General features: G+C 44.8%; 2 protein-coding genes across 3 annotated transcripts; one reads left to right on the top strand and one right to left on the bottom strand.

Annotated features, from left to right (window-relative positions):
• Window positions 1–212: 212 nt before the first annotated feature.
• Window positions 213–7,053, top strand: Garz (gartenzwerg). Its single transcript, XM_064129296.1, has 5 exons — window positions 213–470; window positions 1,005–1,686; window positions 1,865–4,380; window positions 4,457–6,595; window positions 6,706–7,053. The coding sequence occupies exons 1-5, from the start codon at window positions 351–353 to the stop codon at window positions 6,802–6,804; spliced, it is 5,556 nt and encodes a 1,851-aa protein (XP_063985366.1). The 5' UTR covers window positions 213–350; the 3' UTR covers window positions 6,805–7,053.
• Window positions 7,010–12,114, bottom strand: LOC135166750 (zinc finger CCHC domain-containing protein 24-like). 2 transcript variants are annotated; one of them, XM_064129307.1, is made up of 4 exons: window positions 11,448–12,114; window positions 11,105–11,356; window positions 8,380–8,613; window positions 7,010–8,080 (listed from the first exon to the last, which is right to left on the bottom strand). In XM_064129307.1, the coding sequence occupies exons 1-4, from the start codon at window positions 11,628–11,630 to the stop codon at window positions 7,967–7,969; spliced, it is 783 nt and encodes a 260-aa protein (XP_063985377.1). In that variant the 5' UTR covers window positions 11,631–12,114; the 3' UTR covers window positions 7,010–7,966. The 2 variants fall into 2 exon arrangements, with proteins under 2 accessions (XP_063985377.1, XP_063985378.1); XM_064129308.1 differs by having other exon boundaries at window positions 8,449–8,613; window positions 11,448–11,998.
• Window positions 12,115–12,241: the final 127 nt, after the last annotated feature.

Genomic DNA, 12,241 nt, shown 5'->3' with positions numbered 1-12,241 from the left:
ATAAGTGTGGTTCATGAATTTTTCTCTCTTGTCCTCTTCGAGGTTAATTTATATTATCATTTTGCATGCAGGCTCTTTAAAAAGATTTCTATACGTTCCTAATTGAATTCCTAATCCTAATCCTAACAAAGCAAGTTCAAAACAAATTTCTTGACCTTGTGAGGCGTCTGCCTAGTGAATGAATCTCCCGCGGAGGGCGCTGGCGAACGTCGCCGTGGAGCCTCGCAATCCCCAGTACCGTGTGCTATACTGACGTTTAACGTCAAAGTGCTTCGTCGTCCCTCGAATTGATCAATAAATTGAGTACGAAAATGTTCAAATGATGTGAGAATTTCCGCGATAATCTCAAAATGAGCAGGATTGTGAGAAATGCCTGTCCAGGCGGTGGTCTGTACGTCGTCGAGGGTGAGATCAGCCTGCTGATGACGGCTATGCGACGAGGAGTCAGGTGGTCATCCCATTCTCATCAGGTGAGTCAAAATTTATAATGACTCAATGCTCAATCACTCGATATTATTGCGATTTTTTGACTTATTGTCCTTCGTCTGACGTCGATATTTTAACCTCCAAATGAGAGGCTTTGGAGAGACCTCAAACTTGGAGAGGTTAGGTTTGTCGTGTTGTCATTTTTGATGTTTCCGCGACTAACAGATGTTTCAAGAAAATGGAGAATCCACCTCTTCGAGTCAGCTATCAGACGATGATACGAAGAAGATACTCACATATGAGTTAGGAATTTTTTTTTTAATGTACATGTGTCCCGTGCATATGAAAATCGATTGGATCTGTTTTTGCTCAGGATCGAACTGAACTTCATTGTTGAGAACTATTTTTTATCTTTATTTCTAATAATTATTCCAGTCAGCGAATTTCTTTATGATGATCAGAAGTCATATGTTTTGGATAAGAAAAATATTGATAACTTTGAGCAAATCACCCCAGAGAAAAAGTTCACCGAAAAAAATTTCATTCAAGTCTATTACAAGCAAATTAATTTCACTTAGGATGAGGATCAGGATATTCTCATGAAAGGGTTGTCCACTCTCAAGGAAGCCCTGAGTGATGCCAGAAATTTATCGCAACTGGAACCCGGTGTCTTCCTGGCTCCATTTCTCGAGATCATTCGTTCAGAGGAGACCACGGGACCTGTCACCAGTTTGGCACTTGCTGCTGTCAATAAAATGATTTCCTATGGTCTTATAGACCATGAGCATCCGACAATTGGGCCCTGCGTGGAGACAATAGCAGACGCCGTTACCCACGCCCGTTTCGTAGGTACCGATGCCTCAGGGGACGGGGTTGTCCTAATGCGAATCCTCCAAGTCCTTCGCACCCTAGTGCTCTCCCCAGCGGGCGACTATCTCTCCGACGAGAGCATCTGCGAAATAATGCTCAGCTGCTTCAGAATATGCTTCGAAACACGATTGAGCGAACTCCTACGTAAAACCGCTGAACACTGTCTTCGTCACATGTGTCAGCATCTCTTTGTACGACTGCCCCATTTCGCAGATGACACCCGAGTCCTTCCGAATATGAAGAAGATGCGCACGAATGGCATTGAAAATTCTCGAGGCAAAAATCGAAAGATAAAGAATCAGTTCAAGCAAAAAGTCAATCCCAATCCTCAGGAAGTCGACGAGACTGAGACGAAGGAACTGTTGAGCCCAGTGGATCGAGTGCGTGCAGGTTAGAACAATCAAAATAGAACATATTCTTTTTTATATATAAAATGTATATGTATTTATGTTTGTCATTCATTTTATTTTTCTTTGTCTGCATGGAAAATAATACATTCATGAGTTGAAAAAACTCACAATGGCCGTGAAAATACTTTGAAAATACTCTTTCCCTCTCCCCGATGCAGGTCACCTAGCAACGACCCCGGTGACCCCAGCCGGCAACATCGTTGACATGCAGGGATCTCTGAACCACAGCACTCCGGACAAGCCAGAGGACGAGAAGCCCCCAAAAACCGAGGATTCAAAGTCTGAAGGCCCTTCTGCCCCTTCAGACAGTACTGAAGGTGAATCAAAGCCCCAAGAGGAAGTTCCTCCCCCTCCAGACGCGCCTGGATCTCCAGAGATACCAGAAAGAGAGGCTGAAAAATCGGAAGCATCCCCAGAGAACCCTGAGGAAATTCGAGAACCTGCGGGACCAGAAGTCACAGCAGAACCTCCACCACAAATCGCCGGGGAAAAGAGCCCTGAGTTGGTCCAATCTCCATCAGGAAGTGTAGAGGACCTCTCAGTCGAGGATAGCGCCAGTATTACCACTGAAATGAAAGTGCCAACGATCAAAGTTGACACCGAACACCTAGAGGAATACGTGAATCAGCAGGGAGTTCGTTTCACTCCTCTCCAACAACTATCCCCCTACGGTGCCCTCTGCATTCGCGAACTGTTTCGATTTCTCGTGTCCCTCTGCAATCCCCTGGACAAGCAGAACACAGAGGTGATGACCCATCTGGGTCTTTCCCTGCTTCAAGTCGGTCTGGAGATATCCGCTGATGCCTTAGCCAATTTTCCCTCCCTAATTTCCCTGGTGAAGGACGAACTGTGTAGGAATTTGATACTCCTCTTGAGCACCGAGAGGCTGTCAATCCTGGCAGCAGATCTTCAAGTCTCCTTCCTGCTCTTCGAGTCTCAGCGAGAGCACTTGAAATTCCAGCTGGAGCACTACATTCTGAAGCTGATGGACATCGTGAACTCAGACTCCAACAGGATATCATACGAACAGAGAGAGCTTGCGCTGGAGGCAATCACGAGGCTCTGGAGAATTCCAGGTATGCCAGCAGAGCTCTATCTAAATTACGACTGTGGTCTTTACTCCAGTAATCTGTACGAGGATCTAATGAAAATGCTGGCTGAGCACGCCTCGGCTCTCATGGGCACCATGTACAGTATGCAATTCATCTCCCTGGATGCGATAATCCAGTTAATCGGTGGTATCGAAGCCAGATGTAAGGGTTACAAGGACCTCTGCAAGTCTTCACGTCATTCAGCATCGGCCGATTTACCGTCGAGGGAACAACTGATGATAACGAAAGCCAATAAACGCTGGTTGGCTCTTGGTACTGAGAAATTCAACGAGAATCCTAGAGAAGGAATCGCCAAGCTGATGGAACACGGCCTCCTTGGGGATGTCGCTGGTGAGCCGGATCCGGAAAAAATTGCAAAATTACTGCGGGAGAATCCAATGATGGATAAGAAAGCCATTGGCGAGTACATAAGTCGAAAAGAGAACAAAAATATATTGAATTGTTTCGTTCAGAACTTTGATCTGAGAGACACACGAGTGGATCAAGCCCTGCGATCCTATCTGGAATCCTTCAGGCTTCCAGGGGAAGCTCCTCTGATATCTCTACTCCTCGAGAAATTCGCCGACCACTGGCACGACAGCAACGGCCGACCCTTCGCCTCCGCTGACGCAGCTTTCACTCTAGCTTATGCTGTGATAATGCTGAACGTCGATCAGCATAATTACAATGCCAAGAGGCAGAGTAATCCTATGACAGCTGATCAGTTCAAGAGAAATCTGAAGAAGGTTAATGGCAATGCTGATTTTGATCAAGACATGCTAGACGAGATCTACACCTCCATAAAGAATGAGGAGATTGTCATGCCAGCTGAGCAGACAGGACTGGTGAAGGAGAACTATCTTTGGAAGGTCCTGTTGAGGAGGGGATCGTCGGCAGAGAGTAGATACCTGAGAGTTGGTAATGATGGGGAGTTTGTGGATAAGGATCTGGCTGAGAGGGCCTGGGCCCCAATAATCAGTGCTCTGTGCCGTGCTTACGATAAAGCACCAGATCGTGCCCTTCAACGGCGAGTTGCCCAAACGTTCCTCTGCTGCGCAGCCATCAGCGCTCACTATAGCATGAACAGTGATCTCGACACTCTGATTGTCTCACTGTGCAAATTCACAGGTTTGGCAACTGGAGGGGAGCCTGATCAGATTGTTCTTCATCTTGGGGGAAGTGGCAGGTGCCAACTGGCAGCTAGAACCCTCTTCAAGATCACCCACTCCCATGGGAATGGGATCAGGGCTTCCTGGAAGAACATTATCGACTGCATGCAGACTCTCTACAAGGCGAGGCTGCTACCTCAATGTCTGACTGATGGTGAGGACTTTATTGATTCTTCGGGGAAGGTGTCGTTGATCAGGGAGCCTGCTACACCGAAACAGCCACCACAGGAACAGGGGATTTTGTCCAGTTTGTACTCATATATTGCCCTGGATACCACTAGGGTGCCTCATCCTGCTGAGGCGACCACCAGAAAACGAGCTACTGATTGCATTGCCAATTGTAATTTGAAGCAGATTATTGAGGAGTCCAAATTTCTCGAGGTTGACTCATTGAGGTCTCTAGTCGGTGCTCTGGTGAGTAGAATTTTTAAATTTTTTATCTCAATCTTCATTATTTATCTCTCGATGAATTAAATTTGAATTGCTCCAGGTGTCGGTAAACTCTCACGACGAAGACATCTCCGTTTTTCTTTTGGAGCTTCTCCTCGAAGTGACGATACAGAATCGTGACAGAGTGATGAGTATTTGGTCGATTGTTCTCGCCCACATGGACGGACTATTGACAACAGCTGCTAGAGAAAACCACCCCTACCTCCTGGAGCGAGTGACTGTGGGAATGTTGAGATTAGCAATTAGATTACTCCGCAGTGAGGAATTTGCGTACACAGTTCTGCCCCCGTTGATGCCACTCACCCATCTCCAGTCAGCAACGATGGCACCTCTTGCCAGACAAATAGCCTTTGGTCTCTTTGAGCTGCTGAAAACAGGTGCTGCTAATATTCACACTTCCGACGACTGGAGAGTGGTTTTCAGTCTGTTAGAGTGTTCGGGAGCTGGTGCACTGGTCCCCAAGCAGCAAGGTAATACAGTACTGGAGGAGACGTCGAGAACATCTGTCCTGGATCAGCGGCCGATATCTCCAGTGCCTGAATGGGTGTTGGTGTCCCCAACAGGCACCGAAGCACCACTACCAGTGGCAGCAGACACTATAGTCCTTGATAGGGATCTCCTCCCTCATGATCCAGCAGCCTTAGTCAAGTGCTGCGAGAGTCTGACATTCCTAGTCCGCGATGTTGCTCACGTGACGCCATTTAATTTTGAATTGTGCATAAGGTGCATCAGGACACTTGCTGAAGCTGTCCTGCAGGCACCAACGAAGAGAGTGAGATTGTCTCCAGGGGCGATGGAGACACCGGGCTATCAGGAGTGTCCGATACAGCTGTTGGAGCTCATGCACACGTTACATACGAGAACAGCGCAGGTGTTTAGGTGGTGGGCAGAGGAGAATGGCAGTACGGAGACAATATCACTCTGGCCACACGCTTGGAGGCCACTTCTTCAGGGAATAGCCAGACTCTGTTGTGATTCTCGAAGACCTGTACGAGCTGCTGCCATTACGTACCTGCAGAGCACACTCCTAGCACATGATCTAAGTCAACTGTCAGCTGTGGAGTGGTCCCAATGTCTTGAGCAAGTTCTTTTTCCACTTCTTGCTCAACTGCTGGGGCCTATCTGTGGAAATGATCCTGTGGGAGTGGAGGAGACTAGGATTCGTGCTGCCATGCTGCTTTCAAAAGTGTTCCTACATCATCTGACTCCATTGCTGACATTACCCGGATTTTTACCACTTTGGCTGACTGTTCTGGATCTGATGAGGGCCTTCATGCATGCTGATAATAGTGAACTTCTTTTTGAAGCTATACCTGAGAGTTTGAAGAATATGTTGCTGGTTATGTCCAGTACGGGGGTCCTGACATCATCCTCCAATCTATGGGAGCCAACGTGGAGGACCATTAACAGTTTTCTTCCTAATTTGAAGGGGGAGCTCTTCCCGGATCCACCGAAGGTTGAGGAGGCCTCGAAAATTGGCTCGCAGTCACCGGTTCTCAGTCTGGTGAAGGTTTCCGATGCTGAGGGTAATGGAGGCCTGGAGGTGGGTGCTGGCATTCCAGTGCTCATTCCTAGAATGATGGAGGAGGGATCTTCGGAGATGAGTCAGTCATTACCGCCTGTGCTCTATCCAGGAGTGCCGAACCAGGTGGATTCTCATGAAGGGAAGAACGAAGATTTTGCGAGGATTGAGGCTAACTCAGTTGTGCCTGCTCTTGCGGAGGATGCACTACTTCTCAGTCGTTCACCTCCACACTCGACGGTGCATCCTGTAGTGCAGCAGCAACTGATTAATCAGGAGAGGATTGAGAGTGAAGACAGGTTTGGAGCACCAAGAAACTGTCATCCTGGGTTGCATGAGGGAGATCGGTCCCCTCTGAGGCAGCTACCACAGCAGGAGGTCAATCATTTGGAGAAATATGATGAGATCGCCAGGGTTGAGCTTCCTGGAGGGGAGTGTCGGGAACAGCAGGTCATCACCTTGCTCAGTCAACCACCTCCCAGTGTGTCCAGTCCCGTCGCTGTACAACCTACCTCACAGGGGTATGAATTTTATCATACCAGTGTCACTGGCAGTGATCAAGAGTTCACTGGGAGGTACCACGATGTTACCCATGAAATTAAAGAGGAGGCGAGGGATTGCAAACAGGATATGAGCCCCAGTAAACAACCAAACCCGGTGAGTGTGCAATTTTTTTATTTTTGTAATGACTGAGTATAACTTAAAAGAAAGAATAAAAAAATTGATGGAAAGCTCCAATTAAAGCCAAATAATTTTTTTTTATATAGATGAATCCATCATCAGTACCAACAACAATGTTCAATTCAGCAGCATACTTCGCTGATGATCCAGCTGCTGATCGTCTCTTCGCCGTAACTAATCCTTGACGGCTGTATATTTATTATATATATTGTAACATATAATTATACCCACAGCTGTGTATCGACGCAGTACATTTTTTTTTAATGATTCAGGTGTTCATCAAAGGAAATTGTTCTTGTGAGGAATTTTTAGAGGGAGAATGAAAAAGGCAGTGAAGTGCGAAAACTCCTCAGAATTGTATATTCGGCACATGAATATATATATATATGGATATATATATATATATATTATAATATATAATACATCAAAAATTATTTTGTTAGATAATTTGTTTTTCCACCCTTGAATGATGAATATTTTTCAATCAGATGGCATGTGTAAAATTCCACTCGACAGGCTTCCCTTTTCCTTTTTTATCTTGCTCGGGTGAAAAAATATCTCATGCGAAATTTATACAAATTATGTGAGTGACAATATATATCTATGGGCAAGACCAGAGTTTATACATAGAAAATATGCCCGAAAAATTTAAATGGAAATTTTTTAAGTAAATATTGTTTTTTGGCGTTGGCTCAGCCTGGTTTTAATTTTTATGCAATTCACATGAAGTTTGTCATGTCCTGATAAATATGTAATAGCAATAAAAAAATCCGTATATTAAAAATCATGTAATATTTTTGGCAAGAATGGCCATACATTTGAATTTAATTCACCAATTTTTTTACGTAAAACGCGCCCAAGAATCGGAGCAGATTTATTGTCTTCACAATTTTGGTGGTGGTTATGCTGTGATAAACTTCATGTGAAGTGACCCAGTAAGGCACAATTATTTCATTGAATTTAATAATATTCGAACTCCTCGATGTTAATGTACTTAAATAGCAGTCGGGTATATTGCAAACGTTCCGGTCGCAACGTTTGCCACGTTTTCTCTAAACATAGATGAGTGCTTTAAATAGAAAAACCAGTTGGAGCAACAAACGTGAAAAGCAAAAGATCTCTCTCATTTCAAAATGGACGATGCAAAATTATTTTACTATAAATTTCATCTTAATCCAGAAAACCTCTCTCTCCCTAAAAATTAATTCTTTCCCGCCTCCCGTTTTTAGCGAAAGGTGGGACTAACGATATGAAAGCTACAGCATCGTACGGTCGTATTCCTCATCGAAAAGAGGATTTTTTAATTTTGTCGAAGCTTTTTGGCACCGCGAGTTGAATTGAATTCAGCTACTGCTCGCGCCTGCAGTAGTACCCCAGTGTCCTGCATTTTTCGCAGAGATGCTGGGGGTGTACTTTACTCTGGTCAGAGACGTCCAAGCCGTCCGGTTTCTCTAGAGGCCGCTAAAAATCATTTTTCTTTGATTACCATCAGGGAATGATCTCCTCTTATTTTTAGAGGGACGTTCATCCCGGAAAATGAATTGTTCTTTCCTCAGGAAACATTTCTAAAAGTTGAAGATATAACAAAATCGAATAGTCGAGCAGTGATTTTTTCTTTTTAACAAAACGAGTTTTTATTCGTGATTTTTTAGGAAAAAAATATTTCCGGGTTAAACCTTCCCTAAGCAGCAATTTGATGAAGATTAGTTCATGTGCGTTAGGTGACTTTTTCTCATTATCAATTCCATCAAATGACTTACGTAACGCAAAGAGGAGTTGAACGAGTGAGGCGGGGATGTTGATAATGATGCCGATGGCCCCAGACTCACCTGCTTGTGGGGATAAACGTTGATATGGCACTTGATGCACTCCTGTCCCATGTTAGCCCAACTGTTTCCCGACATCCACTTGCGTTTGCATTTCGAGCACTTGTACTCTCCGAAGCAGCGTTTCTTACCCTGGTACGGGGTCAGTCCCTCGCCCTTCGGTCTAGCCTATTAAAAATTTATCAAAATCGAACATAAAAATCAATCCGGTGACGCTCGACTGGTTGTGAAGTCGGGCCTTAAATTATAGTTCTCGTCCTAAGCCACGATGTGCCATAGGAGATGACGTCATGATGATGGTCGTTGGTGAACGTTTTGTGGTATTTACTAATTATCACTCAATTGAGCCCACAGTCACGCGCTGTCATTGTACGTTAAAGGCCGTTCTCGATTAGATCGATCAAAGAAAGGAACTTTTTAGTGGTTGAAGGGTCACCGACCATATCGTTGCGCCCTTTGTTCCATACATTTTAATTAAAATTTCTCAATAGTCATAGAATAAAAAAATAGTACTTGCAATAAGAGTAGGAGATCGTAAATTTACTCCTTTGGAACTCGTAATTTTTGTATGATTACTAAAAATGCAACGAAGTGTAATCATCAAGGAAAAATAAGTTTCAATAGGCCTCATAAAAAAGCCACACAGCAACAGACAATATTTTGTAACGGAATTTTTCCCTCAGGGTCGGGAAAAGCCATTAACTTGCCCTTCTCCCCTGGACTCGCGAGCAACAAAATCATGGGCCCCAGCCGCCCTTTTACGTAGGTCTTTGCTCGGCGAATCCAAGGGAAGACCTTGAATGTCCACGCCGTTATTTCCAGATCACCCAGAATCTGGGTCCCACCTCATGACTCGCGATCCAACCCACCGGCTGAACTCACTCACCGGACTCGACTAACTGAACTCTCAGACCGAATTCTCTTATCTAACTTCCTAATCTCAGAAAATAACTCCTGCCGAATACTGTGCCGTCAGGCATCACCTGTGTGGACGATATTCCCTCCGCCTCCCCTCGCCCAGGTAGACGGCATTAACGTGACATCACTCAAAAAAACATAACTATGGACAGAGCACCGAGATGAGGGTATAAATTTTTTAACTAACTACTGCTTTGACCCACCAGTCCCTGAATCCTAAACTCACCTGTGGCTCGGTAGCCACGTGCTCCTTGGTTAACCGGCGGATATCGTCACGTATGACCTTGAGGGTCTTCTTCACGGCCCGTTCCACTAAACTTTTCGCATCGGTGATCTCTGTGCTCCCTTCTGGGACTTTGCCCCTCTTTTTCTTCTTCGATCGCATTACCCCAGTACTTTTGATTCCGCCAAAAACTCTCTGGGTTCACACATCGGTGCCCACCAAAACGTTCTCCATGTTGCTTTGCGGTCATTCTCGCCAATTTTCGGCGCTGTCGCCCCCAAACTACTCGAGTCGAGCGCGTGACTCGCATTTAAATTTGAATTGGGGAGTTTTTCACTTCACTGTCATCTCTCAACCGGGAGATTGTTGTTTTCCTTTTTTTTAAATTCCCGTCATCCGCGGAACACAACTGCTTCTTGGAGGTCGTATCCTCGGGGATCAGAGGGGAATGGGAACAAAATTCTTATACCAAAAAATTATAAACTCCTAAACGTAATCGTGCCCCCCACCCCCTCTCAATCCCTATGCCGAGTAGTAGTCATATACTACTCCTAAAGACATCCCCAAAAATTTTAACGTAGGGAGTAACCCTCAGGGAAACCCGCGTAGCTCGGTAGATCGTGATGAACGCGAATGTCCTTCGGTCCCCGTTTTCCCGACTTTCCCGGTCCGAATAAATTCATGTATCTCCTATACTCGAGTTGACAACCCCTGCAAACCTATAATCCCTCGATACCCTACCCCTAACCTACGGTCGAGCCTCTACGACTCTCCCCCAACGTACTCACCCATTCTCTCGTTGTCCATCGGGTTCGGGGTGGCAAGGGGAATTTTCCCAGAATTCCTTACAGTTTGTTGTATCAATTAACGTCCAATTGAGGCATCAGTCATGTATGCATTCCAGGGCACGCGTATCACTTGTTGTGAGGCCCCTACTGTTAATGTGTATTTAAAGCCCGAGTGGAAGTTGAAATAAAAATGGAGAGAAAAAAAAGAGGGGAATTACATCGTGATGAGAGAAAGAGTGTATCCAACGCACATGTGTTGAACATGCTCGCGTTCTTCAGCGACGTACGTCATACCTCTACTACTAGCTATGATCAGACAGTTGGCTGATCACTACGATAATTCGTTTGTGGCTTTCAGCGGCACAGCTTGTTGCCGATTTTCCCAAATTTTTGGGGAAATTCATTCCCTGTTATTTTTCGGAATAATCTTGAGGATTAATTTCGATAAAAAAATGGGAGTTAAATTTCTTTTAGCTGTGCATGCGGTGAAAGCACTGATCCAATCGTACGTCCCGACTCAGTTTTATTTAAAGAATCTGTTAGCGTTATCCAAAAATATCCGAATATTCAGGGCCACTAAAATTCACCACTTATCGGATCTCTCAAATAGGAAAACAATCCGTAAAAAAAATATTTTGAAAAATATTCAAAACTATTTGAAAGACCCAATTTACATATAAAAAACATATCTCATATATTGTATTTGCTATGTAATCTACCGTTAAATCACCTGTGGACAATCTCTGATGTAGTGGCCTTTCTTGAAGCACAAGTGACACAAATACGTCGACGGCGGCCTCTTCGTTGGCTTGCGATCCAACAGACCGAGCTCGTTAAAGTGCTCAGCGAGATCTCCAATGCTGTCAACCAAACTGCCACCAATTGGTACCGATCCAGGAGATAGGGAGCCTTTTTGGAGGTAGGACTGGTGATGGCTGTTCGCAGTTGGAAAATTACCCCACACGGTCGGCAAGAGTTTACTCTAGTGATCGGGCCGGAAAGAAAGAAAGAAAATACAACAAATGCCAGATAGTTCAGGAATTTTTATTGAGTATTTTCGTCCGTCCAGTTACCTGATCGTTATGTGGAGGTGTATTCTGATCGGTAATCGCTAGATAGACCCAATTGAGGAGGTGCGGGGGGTAGTTCGAGTGGATGGTCTGCTGGATTGAACTCTGATGATGACTCTGGTTGTTGTCCTGCATCTGAAGATGCTGCAGAGACGGGGGAGGTGGTCGGGGGTGGCAAGCGGCCATTGTCACGGATCACAAATAGTCACTGGGATATTCAGAAAGAACTTCACTTCCGCAATTAAAAAACCGTCGTTGCATGAAGTGCGAGTGATTTCCACAGCTGATTTCACCACAGACAACCGGATGAGGTAACGAAAGTGCTCCGCGGATTTATACTGAACAGGAAAAAATCTAAAAATCAAATTTTTGAATTTTTTTAGTCACTTTTTTGGCGATTAACATTCTCGAGAGATCCGAGGATTTCAGCTCGCTACGGCCGGGCTGTGGACCCGACGTGCGGCTACTGAAGCTGTGCCGAGAAACTGAGACCCAAAGAGTCCGGAGTTTTCAGCCTCACACACACCGCCACGTTCAAATGGTTTTATTTCTATGCATACGCTTCGTGTGGGTAAATTCTGTATACACTATGAGATATATTCTCGGGTTATTGTAAATATATCCACACGCAGTTGTAACCACATGTTTTTTAATTATGATTCATAATTTTATAACTGGGAAAAATAAGTAAAATTGAATTGGCGACTGTTTTCATGATTAGACTGAACCAATCGATCGGAGTGAGTGACCAGTTCAATCAAAATTGAATGAAATTGCGGAAGTAATTCTTGAGACTG

This window comes from Diachasmimorpha longicaudata, chromosome 10, assembly GCF_034640455.1.
Source record: "Diachasmimorpha longicaudata isolate KC_UGA_2023 chromosome 10, iyDiaLong2, whole genome shotgun sequence".
Taxonomy (NCBI): domain Eukaryota; kingdom Metazoa; phylum Arthropoda; class Insecta; order Hymenoptera; family Braconidae; genus Diachasmimorpha; species Diachasmimorpha longicaudata.
Note: the sequence above shows the minus strand (reverse complement) of the source record. Positions and strands in the feature narration are given on the sequence as shown.

Coding starts and splice junctions, on each gene's coding strand:
- Garz (XM_064129296.1), top strand. CDS start 351: ATGAGCAGGATTGTGAGAAATGCCTGTCCAGGCGGTGGTCTGTACGTC. Junction 471..1,004: donor GGTCATCCCATTCTCATCAG/GTGAGTCAAAAT, acceptor AATTTCACTTAG/GATGAGGATCAGGATATTCT. Junction 1,687..1,864: donor AGTGGATCGAGTGCGTGCAG/GTTAGAACAATC, acceptor TCCCCGATGCAG/GTCACCTAGCAACGACCCCG.
- LOC135166750 (XM_064129307.1), bottom strand. CDS start 11,630: ATGGCCGCTTGCCACCCCCGACCACCTCCCCCGTCTCTGCAGCATCTT. Junction 11,357..11,447: donor CACCTCCACATAACGATCAG/GTAACTGGACGG, acceptor CCCGATCACTAG/AGTAAACTCTTGCCGACCGT. Junction 8,614..11,104: donor ACATCAGAGATTGTCCACAG/GTGATTTAACGG, acceptor AATTTTTAATAG/GCTAGACCGAAGGGCGAGGG.